Source organism: Podarcis gaigeae, assembly GCF_964106915.1.
Source record: "Podarcis gaigeae genome assembly, chromosome: 10".
Taxonomy (NCBI): domain Eukaryota; kingdom Metazoa; phylum Chordata; class Lepidosauria; order Squamata; family Lacertidae; genus Podarcis; species Podarcis gaigeae.
Window position 1 is genome coordinate 22,530,642 of NC_139686.1, and position 19,245 is coordinate 22,549,886.

The window sequence follows — 19,245 nt, forward strand, 5'->3', positions numbered from 1 at the left end:
TCCTCTTTCAGATCTATGGGCTTTCCATGACTCAAATTCTACTGAATCTAATTTTCACCCATATCCCACGAAAAGTGAATTGTGTGCAGATGTGCTCTCTTCCACTGGCTTTTTGTGGGGTGGAGGGAGAGACAAACGACACCCACCGCACTTGCTAAAAACTGCAAATGTGCCACAAGGCCTAAAAAGAGGCCTATGGACCAGATGCCCCCTTAGGCTAAACCAGGGATTTCTTTGATAAAACTTGTAGTAGATGTAAAACAATATTACACATAGTTGGAAAACTCTGGTGTAACAACTTCAGTCGATTCAAATTTCCAAAAGGGAACATCATATAAACGCTTTTTACTTTGAATTGTTTGCCATCAATCAGAGTGAGGAAAGGAAACAGGCACACAAAACCCCCCCCTTAAAACATATGTTCTTCATAAAGGCTAGCCATTGATGGCAAGGAGAGGTGGGGAGAATCCTAAGAAAACTGACAAAAAGACCAGTCAACTGCCCTCGATTAATCAAGTTTCTGAGCTTGCTACAAAAGCACTGGGCCACTTGGTAAAGGAGTCATCTGGGATGCAACCATTCAAAGCCATTCTTTTTAACATTTCGCTACACGGGCTGCCAATGGCTGTCAATGGCACCACCAATTAGAAACTAACATATACAAGAAGAGATTGTAGTGACTGGCAAGTAAACTCACCATTATTTTCCACAGCCATTGGTAGAAACAGACAAGACACCTGACTGGGCAAAAAATAGTTAACTGTCCACTTAAGCAAATGGTTTCCAATAGACCTTCCTTCTCTTCAACTGAAAAGGTAGCACTGCCGGTCTCAGCCACTGTAACCCGTCAGAACAAAGGGTGGCCTCTGCTTCTGAAGAACGACAGGAAGTCGAAGTTGCCTGGCTGAAATGTTATCAGGGTGGCAAAATGAGGCTAGCAGGGGGATTCTCATAACAAAAGCAGGACCCAGGAATCACCCCTGGTTGCTTCTTCTCCTTGAAAGCACCTCATCAACATGAGCAGTTGGACTTCTCATCATCCCAATTAGAAACCACTGGCCTGCTGTCCAGATGGATGGTATCTGAATAGGCAGCCTCACCATGCAGCTGCAAGGTATTCCTGGCCATCAGCTCTTTAGCCATGAGGATGAAGACTTCGTCCACATTCTGGGCCTCTTTGGCGGATGTCTCCAATACAGCAAGGATGCCATGCTTCTCCGCTAGAGTGCAAGCATCTTCAAACAGGACTTGGCGCTTCTCTGCTTCATCTGACTTGTTCCCTTTGAAATGGATTAAGAAGGTTTCAGTGACATTTTGGATACATACATCAAGCAGCGTGGGTCATGGTTTATTTATGTAAACAATATGTTTCCGAGCACAATTCAAAGTGTTGGTGTTGACCTAAACGGCCTCGGCTCAGTATACCTGAAGGAATGTCTCCACCCCCTTCATTCTGCCCGGACACTGAGGTCCAGCGCCGAGGGTCTTCTGGCGGTTCCCTCATTGCGAGAAGCAAAGCTACAGGGAACCAGGCAGAGGGCCTTCTCAGTAGTGGCGCCCGCCCTGTGGAACGCCCTCCCATCAGATGTCAAAGAGATAAACAACTACCTGACATTCAGAAGAAGTTTTTAATGTGTGACATCTTAGTGTATTTTTGGTCTTTGTGGAAGCTGCCCAGAGTGGCTGGGGAAATCCAGCCAGATGGGCGGGGTACAAATAATAAATTATTATTATTATTATTATTATTATTATTATTATTAAACCATTTGCGTGCCACTCAACCACAGCTGTCTCTAAGCGGCGTAAAGGAGACATGCTGCAACAAGATTAAAACTGAGTTGTTTGTAGGTTTGCAAGAGGCTCTGTGAAAATAATATCAGAAATATTGTAAAAAAGGGAACAAGAGGGAGGAGGTTTTTAATAAAAGGCAATATTAGATTAAGAAATGTGGAAGAAGGACTAAAACGGAAGATTTGCAGAAGAGCTGAGGGAACTCCAAAAAATGTATTTGTGAAAAATTGTGTTATGTGTTTTTATATTTTTGTATTGTAAAATGAATAAAAAATAATTCAAAAAAACCCCTGAGTTACGACTATCAAATCAAAGTCAGTCCCCCATGATATCCTTGTGAGGAAGCTGGTAAAATGTGAGTTGAACGAGGTAACTGTTAGGTGGATTTGTAGTGGTTTGAACCCAAATAGGACTCATTAATGATTTCTTGTCATCCTGGAAAAAAGTGACAAGTGGGGAGCTGCTGCAGGGTTCCCATTTACCTATTTGCAAGTATTATCTCCTAACTTATAACTGGATCCTTAATGCAGTCAGTTGAGTCTATTCTGACAAATGGGAAAGCCAGAAGTGATCACCGGGGCCAAATATCTCTAGTCATAAAAGATCTACATTGGCTGCCAGTACATTTTTGAGCACAGTGATTGTGCTGACCTTTAAAGCCCTAAATGGCCTCAGCCCTGTATACCTGAAAGAGCATCTCCACCCTCAGCGTTTAGCCCAGACACGGAGGTCCAGCTCTGAGGGCCTTCTGGTGGTTCCGTCACTGCAAGAAGCAAGGTCACAGGGAACCAGGCAGAGGGCCTTTTTTGTAGTCGTGCCCGTCCTATGGAACGCCCACCCATCAGATATCAAACAAATTAACAACTACACAACTTTCCGAAGACATCAAAAGGCAGTCCTGTATTGGGAAGTTTTTAATGTTTGACGTCTTGCTGTGTTTTTATTATGTTGGAAGCCACCCAGAGTGGCTGGGGCAACCCAGCTAGATGGATGGGGTATAAGTAATAAATAAATAAGTAATGGGTGGGGTATAAGTAATAAATTAGTAGTCGGTAAAGGTAAAGGATCCCTGGACAGTTAAGTCCAGTCCAAAGCAACTATGGTGTTGCGGCACTCATCTCACTTTCAGGCTGAGGGATCTGGTTTTTGTCCACAGAGAGCTTTCCAGGTCATGTGGCCAGCATGACAATAAACCACTTCTGGTGCAATGGGACACCATGACGGAAACCAGAGCGCATGGAAACACCATTTACCTTTCCGCTGCAGCGGTACCTGTTAATCTACTTGCACTGGTGTGCTTTCAAACCTCTAGGTTGGCAGAAGCTGGGACAGAGCAATGGGAGCTCACCCCACCACGGGGATCCCAACCTTCCAATCAGCAAGCCCAAGAAACTCAGTGGTTTAGACCACCGTGCCACCCATGTCCCTTAGTAGTAGTAGTATCTTTCTGAGCTCATCCATTTCTCTTGGTTCTCTCTTCCTAGTTCAGAAGAAAGGACTATGCATGCTTGCTTCAGCTTTAAAAATAAATTTCAAAATTAAAGACCAAGAAAAAGCAGATGAGTTTAAACTCATGCTATTGGTGGTAGAATTTATCACCTACCAATCAACATCAGGACCAGGTTGGCAGCACCATATTTTTCAATCTCATGAATCCAGTGAGGAATTGACTCAAAAGTGGACCTCCTGGTCATATCGTAGGCAAGAATAGCCCCATGGGCACTGCGATAGTAACTCTGGGTTATAGTCTGGAAGCGTTCTTGACCTGCTGTGTCCCACACCTGTATCTGAAAGGCAGAGTGGGGGTTGGGGGGAGAATGAAATAAAATTAACTTTCTCCCAGAGACTGATCATTCAAGTCAACCTAAGTTTACTGAACAGAAAGAGCAGTGAGTTGAAATACAGTTTCCAGACTGCAGTCATATTTATCCACAATCACATTTAGCCCACAGTCAACTTGCAACTATCCCAAGCATTGCCATCAAAATCTCCAGTTGATCACCCTCTTAATCTATTTACACAGTGCAATCCTGTGGGTCTAATCAGAAGTAAGCCCCATGTGCGCTCAAAAGGACTTGCTCTCAGGTAAGCAGGTAGTCTAGGGTTATAGCCTAAATGATGTTTAAGTTGATCAACATGAATTTCATCATTTCCAGAACTTCCATTTATTTCAGCCTCCTTGGGAAATGAAGGTGCCATTTAAGATGCAACAATCAGCTACCGCTGGGGACCTCTGGTCCATGAGTCTATTGAGACCCACCAGGCCTCCTGTTTGGCCTGTGAGGCTGTTTTGGGCAAGCCATGCCCACCTGCCCACGCCCACCAGTGGAGAAAGGAGACTGTGCCACTCACCTTCACTTTCTTGCCGTCAATCTCCAGCGAACGCACCGTGAAGTCCACTCCAATAGTGTTCTGCTGCTTTGCGTGGTATTGCCCAGACTTGAAGCGATGGACCACGCACGTCTTCCCCACGTTAGAGTCTCCAATCAGAATGATCTTGAACAAGTAGTCAAAAGCCTCGTCCATGTCAGAACCGGAGAAAGCCATGATCTTCTGGAGCCCTGAGCGACTTGGCCCTAGAATAGTGTGAGCAAGAATGAGTGCAAAGAACAGCCAGATTCCAAATACCATTTAACTAGTAGTAGGAGCTGATATTCTTCCTAATCATGTTGTACCATTCAGAAGAGATACCCAAAGAGTGGCAGTCTGCTGGCGGAAGTACTTTGCACTGCAACATTTCATCGCTGCACTCCCTCTTCCTACTGTTTGTTTGGCTGTTTATGTATTTATACGCTGCACTTTCATTAAAAAATTAATAAATATCAAGGCAGTATGCAGCATATGAAAATAAAATCAACAGAAAGCCTCCATAAAAGCATGAACAAATACCAATCAGTTGAAAAGGGAAAATTCATATTGCAAAGTCCTTTGGAAGTAATATATTATTCAAAAGACATCTGCAAGAAGGGAGCGATGGTTGCTGCCAAACCTCCAGTGGCAGGGAGTCCCACAGGGCCTTCCGCACTAAAGGCTCAGTCAACCAAACCAGAGGAGCATGAGGAAGCACCTGGAGTGCCCCAACAGAGAGCTCACTGGTCAAGATGGAGCATAAGGAGACAGCCCTTAAGGTACTTTGGTCCCTAGTTGTTATTGTTATTTGCAGCTACTGTCAAAGACAATGGAAAAATTTGCCTAACTACTGAGTGGCAAAGGAGTGTGTGGAGTTTGCTAGAGGGCATTCATTCTACCTCCAGCAGGTCAGGTTTTCATAATGACAGGGTTTCAAGTGGCAGCCTGGCTCTGTCCAGCCCCATCTTGTTTAGTAATAAACTTGTATAGGCCACTGCAGCAGCGTAACAGGGAAATCATACCTTTTTAGGTTTAAAGCTGAAGCTGGCAATGTAACCTGCAATCCTATCAGGGCTGGCCCTACCATTAGGCAGAGGGAGGCAATCATCTCAGGCAGTAAATGCTGATGGACAGCAGAAGGCAGCCTGCCCCGCTAGCTTCATTCTGAGCCCCTCAGCCATTCCTCTTTGTCAAAATCAGAAAAAAACTTGCTTTCTCCATTGTTTCTCATTCAGACATCTTTCCATCCATGGCTGAAGACCTTATTTTCCCTAGTTCCCATGTCCCCCTCTAACGCTTAATTAATTATGCTCAACTTTTCAGCATTTCCTACCCACTTACTGAACAAAAGCAAAACACCAGCATAACACTGGACTACACTTCAGGGTTGTCGTACACTATTCTAACTCCCCCCTGCCCTGCAGCGAAGTGGAAGTAGCAGCATTGGGCAACCCACTCTCTCCATTTAAAGCCCATTCAACACACATTTAAAACACATGCCTTTCCCAAAAACTACACTCCCCAAGATGCTTTGGGGGAATCCATACGGTTGATATGTGTGTTGAATGGGCTTTGAAGGGATGGTGTACATTCGCTGTCAGCCCGCAGCTCCAATATGGGTATAATAATAACAACAGACATCATCTGCATTGGCAGGGTAAACTTTAATCCTGCTGCCTGTTATCTTTTGTTCTGGAGGTGTTGGGTGTTCTGCATGATGTGCCCACATAAATCTGGGGCCAGGACAAAACAAAGAGATATGCAGTAGATTTGAAAGGGTTTCTGTCTCCCAGTTGTTTAGCAATGGCAATCAAAGGTCTAAAATGCTGTGTCTTTTTTCTTTTCTTTTATATGCAGGTCATTCTAGCACAAGGATTTTAAAATGCAGCTAGTTTTCAAATTACTGGGGTGGGGTGGGCAGATGGGGGTCCCACTCTCTTAGGTACTGTGTACAAGTGGGGAATTGGGCAGAAGTTGTGGTGATCAGGGTTGAGGCTTGTGGATTTCATAAAAACCCCTCTACTTCTCCCCACCCCCAAATAATTTGAGGATTGGATGCACTTGGTAGGTAGCTCATCCCCCTAAATCACTTTATACCTAGTCGCCCTAGCTGACCCCAAACCGGCATTTTGCACCCTCACAGTTGCTTCACCTCAGGGGGTTTTTTATAGTAAAAACTAACAAAGATCACACAAGCCTGAGATCTACTTCTACCTATGCTGGATGAATCACCCGATAGCATGAAGCAACCTCTTTATCATGACACTCTTGAGAAAGCACGATTCATATAATCCACAGTATTAAGAGAGAGGTCAGCTTTTGCTGGGAGAAAAATTAGAAGAAGTAGGCACTGTCTTGTCAGCACTGCTGTCACAAAGAAGCTATTCTCTCATGGTGAGCAGATATCTTTTTACACCCAAGGACAACAGGTAGAAAGTGTGCATTTATGAGTCATTAGGACCGGTATGAGCGGCAGAGAGAAAGAGCAGTTTTTCCAGCCCACACACTCCTGTATTTTCCCCTTGTAGGTTTATCAGTAACAAAGAGAAACCTTTCTTTCCAGCGCCTGCCCCCTTGCAGAACTGCTTCCTCGTTATCACAGTAACATCGAAGCCACCATCACTTCCCCTTTCCACAATTCCTCCTTCCAACTCTTGCTCCAGCAAAAATTTCCCTTCCTCAGACCACAGAAGGGACAGTCATTGCTCAATGCAGTACAACATTAAAACCCTCCACAATATCTTAAAGCAGTAGTAAACCTTGACACCAACTTTTGTTCACCTGTTGTTCACCCTTTTCTCTTACCTGCACGGCCAGGTATAGCTCTCTTTGTATTCCCCTCCCACCTTTCCTGGGCTTGCTTGCAGCCTGATGGGAAATGTAGTCCTACAAGTTCAACGTCTTCAGGCTATTCTGTTTATAAAATGAATCTTACCCAACTCAATCCTTGAGCTTTTCTTTAACTACTTAGTTGGAGCACCAACCCCCAGAGAGGCACTCATATACAGCCGTATATGAAAGCCACTTCCTAGCTCAGTGCAAAGGAAGTGTTGTATTTCTCTGAATAACATGAATGCTGAAAAGTGAATCATTGTCAGGCAGTCATAAAGAAACCAACAGCAACATTCTGCGCTTGGCCACTAAGAGGTAAGTGCCACTGTTTTTCAAGGGATGGGAGAGCTTACCCCTAGGTAAGTGGATCCAATACAGTGGTACCTCGGGTTACATACGCTTCAGGTTACAGACTCCACTAACCCAGAAATAGTGCTCCAGGTTAAGAACTTTGCTTCAGGATGAGAACAGAAATTGTGCTCCGGCGGCATGGCGGCAGCAGGAGGCCACATTAGCTAAAGTGGTGCTTCAGGTTAAGAACAGTTTCAGGTTAAGTACGGACCTCTGGAACGAATTAAGTACTTAAGCTGAGGTATCACTGTATAGGACTGCAGCCTTGGGCATTTGCAGGATTGCACTACACAAAGAGTTTAAGTCTGCACAACTTTCTCAAACAGTATCAAAAGTGAGAAGCCACTTGTGTTGAAAATACAGAGAAGTAAAGCACAGGCCTGATATCTTAAAAGAAAAAACTCAACTTCCTCCTTAATTAACCAGTCCAATCCTATAAATGTTGAGTCAGAATTGCTATTGTAGTCAGTAGCATGTGCTTTCAGGTCCATAGAGCTTTGCTTTGGTAACAATGCTGCTTGCATTATTAAGCCTAATTTACTACTAACATCAAATATGCATCTGGTTTGGCTATAGATTGAAGAATAACAATATTCCCCCTGCAAACTGCACTGAGAATTTTTCTCCCACAGCAGTCAAGTAACTGATACAGGTCTCTAGACTCCAAGAGAGAAGCAAGCTGTCAAATAATTAATAAGTTATCCAGAAGAGAACCATTGTTCAAATCTAGCAACAGAAAGAAACGACGATATCCACCTTTTCTTCCTGCTCTGCACATTCTGTGGGTTTTTCCTCATGCCACCACATACACCTATGGGTGATGCCTACTGAGGTTCTCACGATCTAAAAACGGACTGAAGCTCTGTCAGGTGGAGGCTGGAGCCATTCTTTTTGCTGCATGTCCATGTCAGGAAAAAGCTGTGCCAGTTGAAATTCTGCCTTTCATATATCACTGTTAGGAGCACAGAAGCCTTGCAGGGGTGGGGGAATGGGACTGTGGTATCCCCCTAGGATGAGCTGTTTAATCTCAAAAGGTAAAATCCCTTCTAGCACAATAACTGCAGCAAGAGCAAGTGTGTGTGTGTGTGTGTGTTTTTAACAGTCCATTCACTGGCTCCATTTCCACTCCTATTGGTAAAGATTTCTGTGCAACTGGAAAGTTTGCACCTCTCAGAGATGCATAGCAGAAGGCAGGCATCCCACAGGTAGAGATGCAGAGATGGAGACAACTTACTTTAAATGTTGTGAGGATCCTATGCTCTTAAATTGGGGGGGGGGTTATTGGGTTGTTGTTTTTATTTTAATTATGTATTTTGTGGTTTTATATTTTTATCGTATTTTGTGAACCGCCCTGAATGAAACTTCCGGGTATAGGGCGGTATATAAATTCAATAAATAATAACAATAACTTGTTGGATTTCTAAGTGATAGGCAGCTGTTGAAAAGCACAGGAGTTTTTAAAAGTTTGTTGGAAATATATCTCTTGTTAAATGCCTATTCTTACTCCCGGGTAAATGAGCAAGATTTGGAGAGGCGCCCTCGCCCTCCCAGCTTCTGGACAGTGGCAAAATGACGGCCCGATCCAATGCCTGTTTACTCTGAAGTCAGTCCCCTTCAGTTCAACGGGGTTTGAGATGGTGGTGGTTAATCGCTGCTTTGCTCCCCGAAGGAAACAGGCAAAGGCTTTTCCAGCCTCGCAGGGGCGCTGCGCGGCCCGATCCCACGACGCCACAACGCAGCCCATCGAAAGCAACGTGGTGAGCTGCCGTCTCCGGCGGCCGCAGCCTCACCGTCGCCCTCGCGAGCTGAAGAAGCGCGGGGCAGCAGGGAGGAGGAGGAGGACTACGACTCCCAGAGTGCACCGCGAGGGCGAGGTGGGCGGGGCCGCGGCCCGAGCTGGCGAGGGAGCGGGAGAGGTGGCGCGCGAGCGGCGCCGGCTCGGAAGAGGAGGCTCTCACGTGACTTCCTGGAAGTTGCCTTGGAAATGCGGGCAGGTGAGCGGTGTTTACGTGGAGGCTCCCGGGGGCTGCGAGGAGGGAAGGGAAGGAGCCCCGGCGTGGTCGGGGGACGAGGGCTGGGGGAGGCAGGGGCGGCTCCACTGGCGCTCAAGCCCACGCTCACGGCCGGGTTTGCGAGGTTTCTTGAGTCATTGTCCTTGAATGTGATTTTTAAAAATTATTATTATTATTCGAAAGCAAGCAGGCAAGACGCCTGCTTTCGGGCCGGATTCAGACGTGCCCTGGGACACGCGGGTCTGCCTTGCCGTGGCTTCAGCGGGAAATGGCCCGAAGCTGCTGCTGCTTGTTGTGCTGGCCCTGGGTGCCTTTTAACAGCAGCCTCCTGCCACGTAGCTGTTTGAGCAGGTGGAGTCCTATTTCCTTGTCGGGACAAGGTTTGCAAAGGCGTGTTGTTAAGGTTAAGGAGGGAATGCTGCTCTGGAGGCACGTGAGTCAAAAGCCGGAGGAAAGTAAACAAGTCTGGGATTTCTGTATTTATTCTCGAATTAAACAGACAAAAGGGGGTTTTTAGCTTAAGCCTGGTCAGGTTGTAATCCCGCCAGCAATTTACAAGTGTTTCGGTTGGTGTTGGGCATTTATTTCAAGGGAATGTTTTCTGTTATTTGGGGTGGCGAGGAAGCAAGAGGCTTTCCTGGCAAAAAGGGGCAGCTAATTCTTGGGGTGTTTTAAGACATGTGCAGTCAGTCTTATCTGATCTTTGTTCCCAGATGGGACCAGGAACATTTTGGGGATATTAGCTACTTGCTGGCACCAATCTGGTTCAAGTAATAGTACATAGATTGGAGATTGGAGGTGCACCGCAGGCCTTTGTGGTTCCTTCCTGCTGCCAACTTCCCTCTTTTGTATGAATTCTTGCCTCCCTTCTTCGGCTTGCTGTAACCATAGTTTTGTTCTTTTCTTATTTTTCCATGCACAGTCACCCCTTGTCTTGTGTAGTATTTTGTCTGATGAAGAACTTGCCACCTTACAGAAACAAAAAACTTTTTGGTAGTTTCCAATAAAGGTAATGCCACACTGTGGATTTAATAGTTAAGTTGTGCATTGGGGGCTAACTGCAGTGAAGACAACCTGAGACATTGGTTTGCAAGCTGGTACCAAACCATTATTTTACTTAATGGATTGGAAGCAATCCTGTTAGCTTTAACCTCAGTTAACCTTGATGCGGCCATAACATGGAAATATGGTTACAGCAAGCTCTGGAAGGGAGGAGGAAAAATGAGTTGCAGGAGAGCATCTACTGGATAAATATTGCATGTCTTAATCAAGTTAATAAGGCAGTGTGTGATGAGATGGAAGGCAAAACCTTCAAGCTCTTATGAACCCTTCCCAATTTTCATAGGCTGTGGAGCAACATGCTGTAGTGGAGTCGTGCAAATGTGAATCTGTGTTTGATAATGTTTGGTGCTGTACAATTCTCAGAAAAGTATATAGTAGCTTTCCATATAAGTAATAAAGGGGATATTCTTCAGCTGTTGGTTCCTGGCAGAATTTTTGCCTCCTGCAAGCTTTGTGTGCTTGAGAAAATCCAAGCCTAACCCAGTAAGTGCTTTGTGATCGCCAGAGCCGCTGAGGCCTTCTGCGTCTTGACTGCTCTTAGCTGGTTGTTTCCAAATGCTCCTGTGTCAAATCTAGCTAATTGCCGCAGCGTCCTGCTGCCAAAGTGAGTAGGAAGCAAAATGGAACTCCTTTAATCAGCCCTACCTAACTCCTTGGTATTCTTTGCTTTTTCAGTTTTTCTGTCAATGTTACAGGAGTAGAACTGATTTCAGCAAGGTTCCTCTGTTGACTAGCAAGAGAAGGAACACAGGAAGCTATCGAGCTCAATCAGACCATTGGCCCATCTAGCTCAGTATTGTCTACACAAACTGGCAGCAGCTCTCAGGCAGGGGTCTCTCCCAGCCCTACCTGGTGATGCCAAGAACTGAACATGAGACCTTCTGTATGTAAGGAATATGCTTTACCACTGAGCCATAGCTCCTCTTCTTCACATCTTTCAGAGTGAAGCCAACCTTCACGTTATAATTAGTGGTGACTATCTAGCCTATGCTTCAGAAGCTGAGCCTTCTTTCTCCACCCCGATCTGTTGAGGCTCTTTCTCTCTCCTTTATGGCCCTTGGCTCAGAAGAAGGGAAGCTTAGAAGCTCTGGATTTGTCCCATGATAGCCCTAAAGAGTAGCTCAGACCTGAACAGCACATGTCACCTCAGTAATCCTTAAGAATATTGGGCAAGATGGTGAATCTTTAACAAGAGCTCTGTAAGGTAGGATGATTGTGTTATTTCCGGATTAATGATTTGAGAGGGCACACTGAGGTTGAGAGAACAGTAGTTTGCCTAAGGCAGAGGTGGCTGACCTTTGGCCTTCCAGATGTTGCTGGACTACAACCCCCATCATCTCTGACCATTGAGGGTGATGTAATCCAACATCTGGAGGGCCACAGATCTAGGGGCAGTCTGTGGCTTATCTCCTCCAAGATCTCTTCCTAGCAGCTCATTTTCCTTCTCCCCCTCCCAACTTCTAGGAAAAAATAGCCAACTAAAGGACAGATAAGATAAGCCTAGACAAATAACAGTTGCCTCCTCCAGCTTTCTCCCTGTCTGCCTCTCTCTAGGAGACTCCAGCCGTAGGGCAGGGGGTGGTTTTGAAGCTGCTGCGTCTCAAGCAGTGAATGTAATCTGTAGCCAGATACAGATGTAGCCCTATTTGGGAGTTCTGTTTCTGTGTACAGTACAACATACATGCAGAAGAGAGAGTGGGGACAAGGGTGGATAAAAATCAACAATTTTAAAAAATATATATTAAATGGAGTTTTTTATTTAAATCGGATTTTTAAAATAAAATGCTTTTGGAGGAAAAATATTTCTAAAGATAGTTTTCTATTTAAGTTATATTATAGTCCAAAGCCTATTCATCAGGAAATAAGGATTTGTTTTAAGTTTTTCATGTGTGCTAAAACTCAGTCTAAGTTTTGTTTTTTTAAGTTTAACCACATCAGTTAACAAACATGGATACATGTGCTATAATGTTATTGTTTTAGTTAAAGAAATTGTTTAAATTGTTATTAAGGAAATGTTTATTTTTCTCCTTCCAATAAAGTACAGCAGAAAAGTTCTCCAAATATAAACAGTTAACTTATTAAACCTCACAATAATTTCATAATTATCTATGTATTTCTAATAGTATAACCAAAATTGTCTCTGAAAATTTATTATGCCAAAAATGAAACCTTCATCTGGTTGTAAATATTAAGATTATACCAGCGAGAATGAGTCTTTCTGTTAAAAAAAATGATTTAAATCAAGTCTTACCGACTAGTGATTTAAATCGTGAATTAAATTAAAATCAAATCCACCCTGCTCTGTTGTCCTCAAGATCATGGAAGGTGTTTCTGATTGGGGGAGCCTCCTATACTCATGGAGATTCCCTGCATGATTTAGAGCCCTGCCTGTCCGGAGCCTCCATGAGTTCTTGAATCTTCCTGCTTCAAATCTTCAGCCTCTAAGAATTGAAATGTAATGGAGATGGCAGTGGGACAGCACACTCATCCTTATCTGGGTTATACATTCAAGCAGAATGCCTGGACGGGCTAGTTGCATCTGCTTGCTTTTGGAAACAGAATACAGCATGTGGGCCAGTGCTCCTGTGTGCTCTGCTTCGGTATTGTGGCTGCATTTATTTCAGAGTTTTCATACTCTGTTCTTCCTATAATCAGTAATATAAACTATAAAGCAGAAGAAATTCACTCATCCAGTACAAAAATACAGCAGTACAAAGCCTTTACTCTAACCAGCCTCAACGTCGGATTTCAAAGGCAAATAAGTTTTCATCTATTGTGTAGAAATAGCTAGTATCTCAAGTGAGTGGGAGCTCCATAAACAGAGCACAGCTACCAACCATGCCTTGTCTCATATCGCCATCCTGCACTAGGACTTTGGGGCAGATCTTGAGACTCGGGGTGGCAGGTCTTGGGAAAGACATATTACTAATGAGTCCATTGCTTTCACACAGATATATATAAATGTATTTGGCCTCTTATCGTGGTGGGACAGGATCCTAAGTTCATTAATCTTTTAGAGTGTCTCTCCTTATATGAAACTACCCAGATTTTTTAATCTTCATTTGAGGCTCTCCTCCGGGTTCCTTTAGTTGAGATTTCTGCATTGCAGGAGATTGGACTAGATGACACTTGGGGTCCCTTCAAACTCTACAGTTCTGTATTTCTAAGGGTTGCAGCAAAAGACAGGGCCTTTACAGTTGTGTTTCCCTGCTTGTGGAATGCTCTCCCTTGTGAGATCTATGTAGCACCATCAATTAACATTCTCTTGGTGCCAGATGAAAACTTCTTCCAGGCATTTGATGGGCTATGATGATTTTGCTGTCTATTGATGTTATTTTCTCTGCTATTCTATGTTATTGCATCTGTTTTATGCATGATTTTTATTGTATTTTCCGGTTTTTCATTATGTTTTATGCACTTAAAATTTTGCAAGTTATTTGGACACACTGCTGTGTGTAAAGGGACTCATCAGTGGGAGAAAATAATAATTTTCTAAGCCAGTTTTCTCATAAGTACCGTATTTTTCGCTCTATAAGACGCACCAGACCACAAGACACACCTAGTTTTTGGAGGAGGAAAACAAGAATAAAAATATTCTGAATCTCAGAAGCCAGAACAGCAAGAGGGATCGCTGCACAGTGAATGCAGCAATCCCTCTTGCTGTTCTGTCTTCTGGGATAGCTGCTCAGCCTGCGTTCGCTCCATAAGATGCACACACATTTCTCCTTACTTTTTAGGAGGGGAAAAGTGGGTCTTATAGAGCAAAAAATACGGTAAGTTCCACTGAGTTCTATGCAACTTTTTAATTTTATTTATAAAACAGTTTATATAACACTGCATCATAAAAAATCTCACATTGATTTACAACAAAATGGAAACATAAAACCAGACGATAAAATCACAAAAAGTTAAAAGCAAGTTAAATGCAAAAAGAAATTGGAAACAAACAGCAATAGACCATTGTGGGAAATGTATTCTTAAATGCCTGCAAAGGCCTGGCAGAACAGAAAAGTTTTCAGCAGAAATTGACACAAAAGGCGCCCGTTGAATATCTATTGGCGGAATGGGCCAATAACACAAAAGGTTTGATTTCTCATTGTCAAAAAACCAGACCATCCAGCTCTGGGAATGTCCAAAGACTCTGATGACTGCAATAATAAAATGATTTTGATTATGTTGCCTATGCTTACCTTTTCCTCTTTTTTATTATTAAGGGAGAAGAGAAATGACCTAATCTACGTTCTACCCTGAAAGGGCGAAAGGGGGTTGGGGAGGGGAGTTGGGGAAGCCAGAAGGAGAGCTATGCCTGGAGTTCGGAGGAGGCCGCCTGCAAATAGGACCCTCACGTCGCAGTGCACACACCATCATGTCGCCGTGTTCCTGCTCACGTTCTTCAGGTAGGTTGTTGCAACGGAGTCTGTACGATAGCCATTTTTGTGGGGTTTGTGGACGGTTGAGCAAGTTGAAGGTGGAGAGACAGTTAAGCTGATTCTGGATGGAGATGCTTGGATGTTCTAATTCTAGAACAGGTGTTCTCCTCATTGCCTGTGGTGAGAAATTAGTGGCCCTCTAGAAGTTGCTGGGCTACAACTCCTGTATTCCTGACCACTGACTATGCTGGTTGGGGTCAATGGGAACAGTACTCTTAACAATAGCAGGAGTGCTACAGGTTCCCAATCCCCTGCCCCAACTCCTCTTCTATTCATTTTAGTTTCTGATTTGGATTTTGGGAGGTTCTGTTCTTCTACAACGTACATACGAAAAGCGGTCTTCCCAAAACCAGCTTTTGAAATCCTTCCCCACTCTAACCAATGTTGCACTTGTCAGTGACAAGGGAGGGCCAGATTTCATCCAAAATGATCCCTACACAGGAATATAACTCAGCAGATTGTCGTCCACATAACCTCCAGGTAAAGGCAGAGATAAACCCGCCTTTAATTATGAAAGCACAACACATAAGGGAGGGCAGTATATCACCCCCTAAAAGGAAAACCACCCCCAAGGAGATCTCTCCGGGCTTTTGAACTAAAATGAGATATCTAGATGAGGAGGAACTAGGTTTCCGCCAGACAGAACATCCTCCGGAGGAGGCCTCGCAATACAAAGGTCTATGACTACTAATGTGAGCATCTTACATCCACCATCCGAAATCATTGGAACGCCTGGGCAACTCCCCATGTAAGGATACCACCAGAATAAATGACAACCAGTTGCCACAAAAAATGGCAAACTCCAAAAGTTCTTCGGAAGTGACAAGGGCAGCACCTCTCAGGAAACCAGATAGCAATTCTTGTAGGTATGAGAAAATAACCTGATATTTCTTCTTTCTCTCTCTCCCCTCTTTCCCACCCCCATAAATTCCCCAGCTACTCTTTGCTCCATGCCTCCCGGAAGACGTTTAGCAATGTCAAGGTCAGCATATCCAACCAGTGGACCCCCTTTCCCCATAACAACACCTCCCCCAGCCTCCAGCCAAATGAGGTAAGTTAGTCATATCCATCCATTTCAATGGGTTAGGTTTGAATAGGGCTAACCTAGGATATAAAATTCATATCACAGGTCTGCAGGTTGCCCCCAAAAGGGATGCTTTTCTGTCCACCAGGGAGGGGTGGGCCCAACAGCTGTTACTTGTGAAGTGGTAGCTCGTCTCACAAAGTTGGTCACCTGAAAGGGGAAGCTCCCTCCTCCATTGTGGGAGCCAAAACAAATCATCTGGGCTTTCTTTGGGTACCGTCCAAGCACTACATCCTGTTGTCGCAGGAGAGTGATCTATTGGAGGAAGCTTCCATGGGGCTGAGTTCACTGCATTGTGTCCCACGTGACATCTGTATAGGAGCAGTGATGTGAAAGAATGGCTGGGGGGGGGGCACCTTGCTCTCTCCTGCTTGTGCGAGTCCAGCCTGGTTTCTCAATAAGCAGAATGCACAAGATTTCTGACGTGGGTAATCTTGACTCCATTAAATATTGACTTTGGCCAGTGTTGGATGTATTCATCCAAACCGCCAAAAGCAAGGGAAAGGGAGACTCTGCGACGTTCTGTTTTTCAGCACTCTAGGCTTTCTAAGATTTCTCCCAGCTCTGTAGTGTCTGGAATTTTCCTTTCATGGAAGCAAGAGAGGTAAATGACTATTGTCCTTTAGCAGCTGCAGCAGCAAATGCTCTAACGCAGCGGTTCTCAACCTGTGGGTCCCCAGATGTTGTTGGACTACAACTCCCATCATCCCTGAGCTCTGGCCTTGCTCACTAGGGATGATGGGAGTTGTAGTCAACAACATCTGGGGACCCACAGGTTTGGAACTGCTGCTCTAAGGAATATCCTATAGAAATGGGGGGGGGGCTTGCCCCCAGACAAACCTGAATAGGATAACACTATAATTTTGGGGGACCAACTTCTGTATTCTTGGGTTGCTCCCTTTCCCCCAGACTGTGAGTGAGACAGTGGCAGATGTGTATTTTGCCACCCAAATGGGCTCCTTTCTCAGAAGCGGACAAGTACTGTCTGCCAGTCATGGTGTCAAAGCTGTGGAGAATAAGTGCTCAGGAATAGCTGGGGTGCCACATAACAAAATCTATAAAAGGAGGATTAACACGGTGGAATCGCTCCCTTGCTTACAAGGTGGAGGGAGACATTTTTCTCTTCCATGCACATGAAATGGTGGGGGAACATTTTTAGCATGCTTAGAATAGAAGTGAGTCGGGCTGCCAAGAACCAGATCAAATTGCTCTGGGAGCCTAGATTTTACTTATGGGCCAACGGTTGGCCATACCTAACTCGACATAAAACTAAAGTTGGCTGTCTGCAAGTTGCCATAAGGCTGCGATCCTCTGCATTCTTACTCTGGAGTAAAGCAATTGCATTCAGTGATTCTTGAGTAGTAGAAGAAGAAGAAGAAGAAGAAGAAGAGTTTGGATTTTATATCCCACTTTATCACTACCCAAAGGAGTCTCAAAGCGGCTAACATTCTCCTTTCCCTTCCTCCCCCACAACAAACACTCTGTGAGGTGAGTGGGGCTGAGAGACTTCAGAGAAGTGTGACTAGCCACCCAAGGTCACCCAGCAGCTGCATGTGGAGGAGCGGAGACGCGAACCCGGTTCACCAGATTACGAGTCTACCGCTCTTAACCACTACACCACACTGGCATGCAGTAGCTCAGGTTGCCTCCCTTTCTGATTCAGGGCAAGTACACACAGCTCCACACTTAACCTATACCCTTGTCCCTTAGTCCTTTCAAAAGGCTGTGTGTGTGTGTGTGTGTGTGTGTGTGTGTGGTAACAATACAATCATCAGCACTCTTGATTTATGCCTTCTGGTAGTGTCAGAAGACTAATACAGTGGTGCTTCGCAAGACAAAATTAATTCGTTCCGCGAGTTGTTTCGTATAGCGATTCTTTCGTCTTGCGGAGCGCGGATTCCTTGGGTATTGATGGCTTTAAGAAAAAGGAAGCAAACTCGCAAGACGTTTTCATCTTGCGAAGCAAGCCCATAGGGAAAATCGTCTTGCGAAGCAACTCAAAAAATGAAAAACCCTTTCGTCTTGCGCGTTTTTTGTCTTGCGAGGTACCACTGTATATCCCTCGCTTTTAGAGATTTGTGCTCCAGACAACCATATGGAAAATGGCTTGGCTGTTTGCAAGTTGTCACTTGGAAGGAGCAATATAATCTGTCATTGCACATTGTGCTGTTTGTAATGGCACAGTAAGGGCCACAAACATGGTGCCTCTGGGCAGAGATGTGCCCACAGAGAGCTTCCTTTGTGCCTTAAAAGCCCCTTCCTCTTTCCATGCTCCCTGGTTAAGTTCATCTTGAAAGAAGTGCTTCCCCCAAGCCTAATGGTTGCAATGTGTATGTGTGTCTTCCTACAGATTTCAGGTGGGGAGAAAAGCTGATCTCTCTAGTGGGACCTCTCAGCCCACACAGTAGGCCTAGGGGGGATCCCAACCCCTCCCATTTTAATTACTGGTATGGAGGGGGGAGGAGAGTGTGTATTGTATTGTGTACATGCATATGGCTGCTTTGCATGCATAGTGTCTGCAATAGCGTCTCCAATTTTCATATGTGCCCCATGTCCCCAAAGAGTTGATGGTTACATTCAAAAAGTTGTGTTCAAAGTAAAAAGTTGCTTAACATCACGACATGGCACAGATCTGGGTCTGCCAACCAATCGACACTCAGTGGAGACATGCACCAGAATCATGGTGTCAATGTCCCCCCAACAAAAAAAAAGTTAAGAGTAAGTGTCAAATGTGAAGCAGCCCTTTCTGGGTAATTCCAGGTGGGGTGTGTTTGTACTTTGAAAAGTAAGACAGTATAGGACCTCTTCAGTAGAGCCCTTAGGAATAAAAACATTAACATCTTTAAAATGCAAAAGGGACTGACCTCTAGTGGTTGGAGTCAGTGTTACAGTACTGAGATTGCTTCCGTGCTTCTGATGAAGGCTGGGGCATTGAAGATGCATTGTGCTGGTTATCCCTGGTCATTTTTAAGTTATCCCATCAGTACATTTGAGATCCCTATTTGGGGGTGATTTTTGCTTCTCTGCAGCTCTGGAACAATAGCCATATGTTTCCCGATACTAGGAAAGCCACACTCTTCCTTGGAACTTTGGACACCATCTTCCTGTTCTCGTACGCTGTGGTGAGTGAAACCTTTTCCCCATCAAACTCTAAAAGCCTGTCAAGAGAGAGAGAGGGAAGATCACAACCCCCTCAGGTCTGGTGTGGGGTGTGTGTACATTTGTAAGATCTTAAGAACCTAGCCTTACCCCGAATGACATCTTTGGTCCATCTGACTCAGTATTGCCTATGTGGACTGACAGTAGACTGCCATGGTTTCAGACAGGAGTCCAC

The 19,245-nt window shown here is 44.6% G+C and overlaps 2 protein-coding genes across 13 annotated transcripts in view; one reads left to right on the forward strand and one right to left on the reverse strand.

The window, feature by feature from the left end:
• Positions 1–314: 314 nt before the first annotated feature.
• On the reverse strand, positions 315–18,945 carry RAB19 (RAB19, member RAS oncogene family). Of its 9 annotated transcripts, none has more exons than XM_083700949.1 (4): positions 18,776–18,945; positions 4,144–4,367; positions 3,395–3,572; positions 315–1,280 (listed from the first exon to the last, which is right to left on the reverse strand). In XM_083700949.1, exons 1-4 carry the CDS (start codon positions 18,852–18,854, stop codon positions 1,012–1,014), a joined length of 750 nt encoding a protein of 249 aa, XP_083557075.1. In that variant the 5' UTR covers positions 18,855–18,945; the 3' UTR covers positions 315–1,011. The 9 variants fall into 9 exon arrangements, with proteins under 9 accessions (XP_083557075.1, XP_083557074.1, XP_083557079.1 ...); XM_083700948.1 differs by having other exon boundaries at positions 3,395–3,578; XM_083700953.1 differs by lacking the exon at positions 18,776–18,945 and adding an exon at positions 8,921–9,142 and having other exon boundaries at positions 3,395–3,578.
• Positions 9,204–19,245, forward strand: part of SLC37A3 (solute carrier family 37 member 3) — a 30,315-nt gene continuing 20,273 nt past the window's right edge. For 2 of the 4 annotated variants that reach the window (XR_014555623.1, XR_014555624.1), the window contains exons 1-4: positions 9,212–9,317; positions 14,612–14,794; positions 15,764–15,878; positions 18,941–19,033. Coding sequence is in view for 2 of the 4 variants with exons in the window: in XM_083700587.1 (XP_083556713.1) it covers positions 14,700–14,794; positions 15,764–15,878; positions 18,941–19,033 (303 nt within the window). In the remaining 2 variants the exon portion in view is untranslated. The other 2 variants (XM_083700587.1, XM_083700588.1) reach the window with 2 other exon arrangements.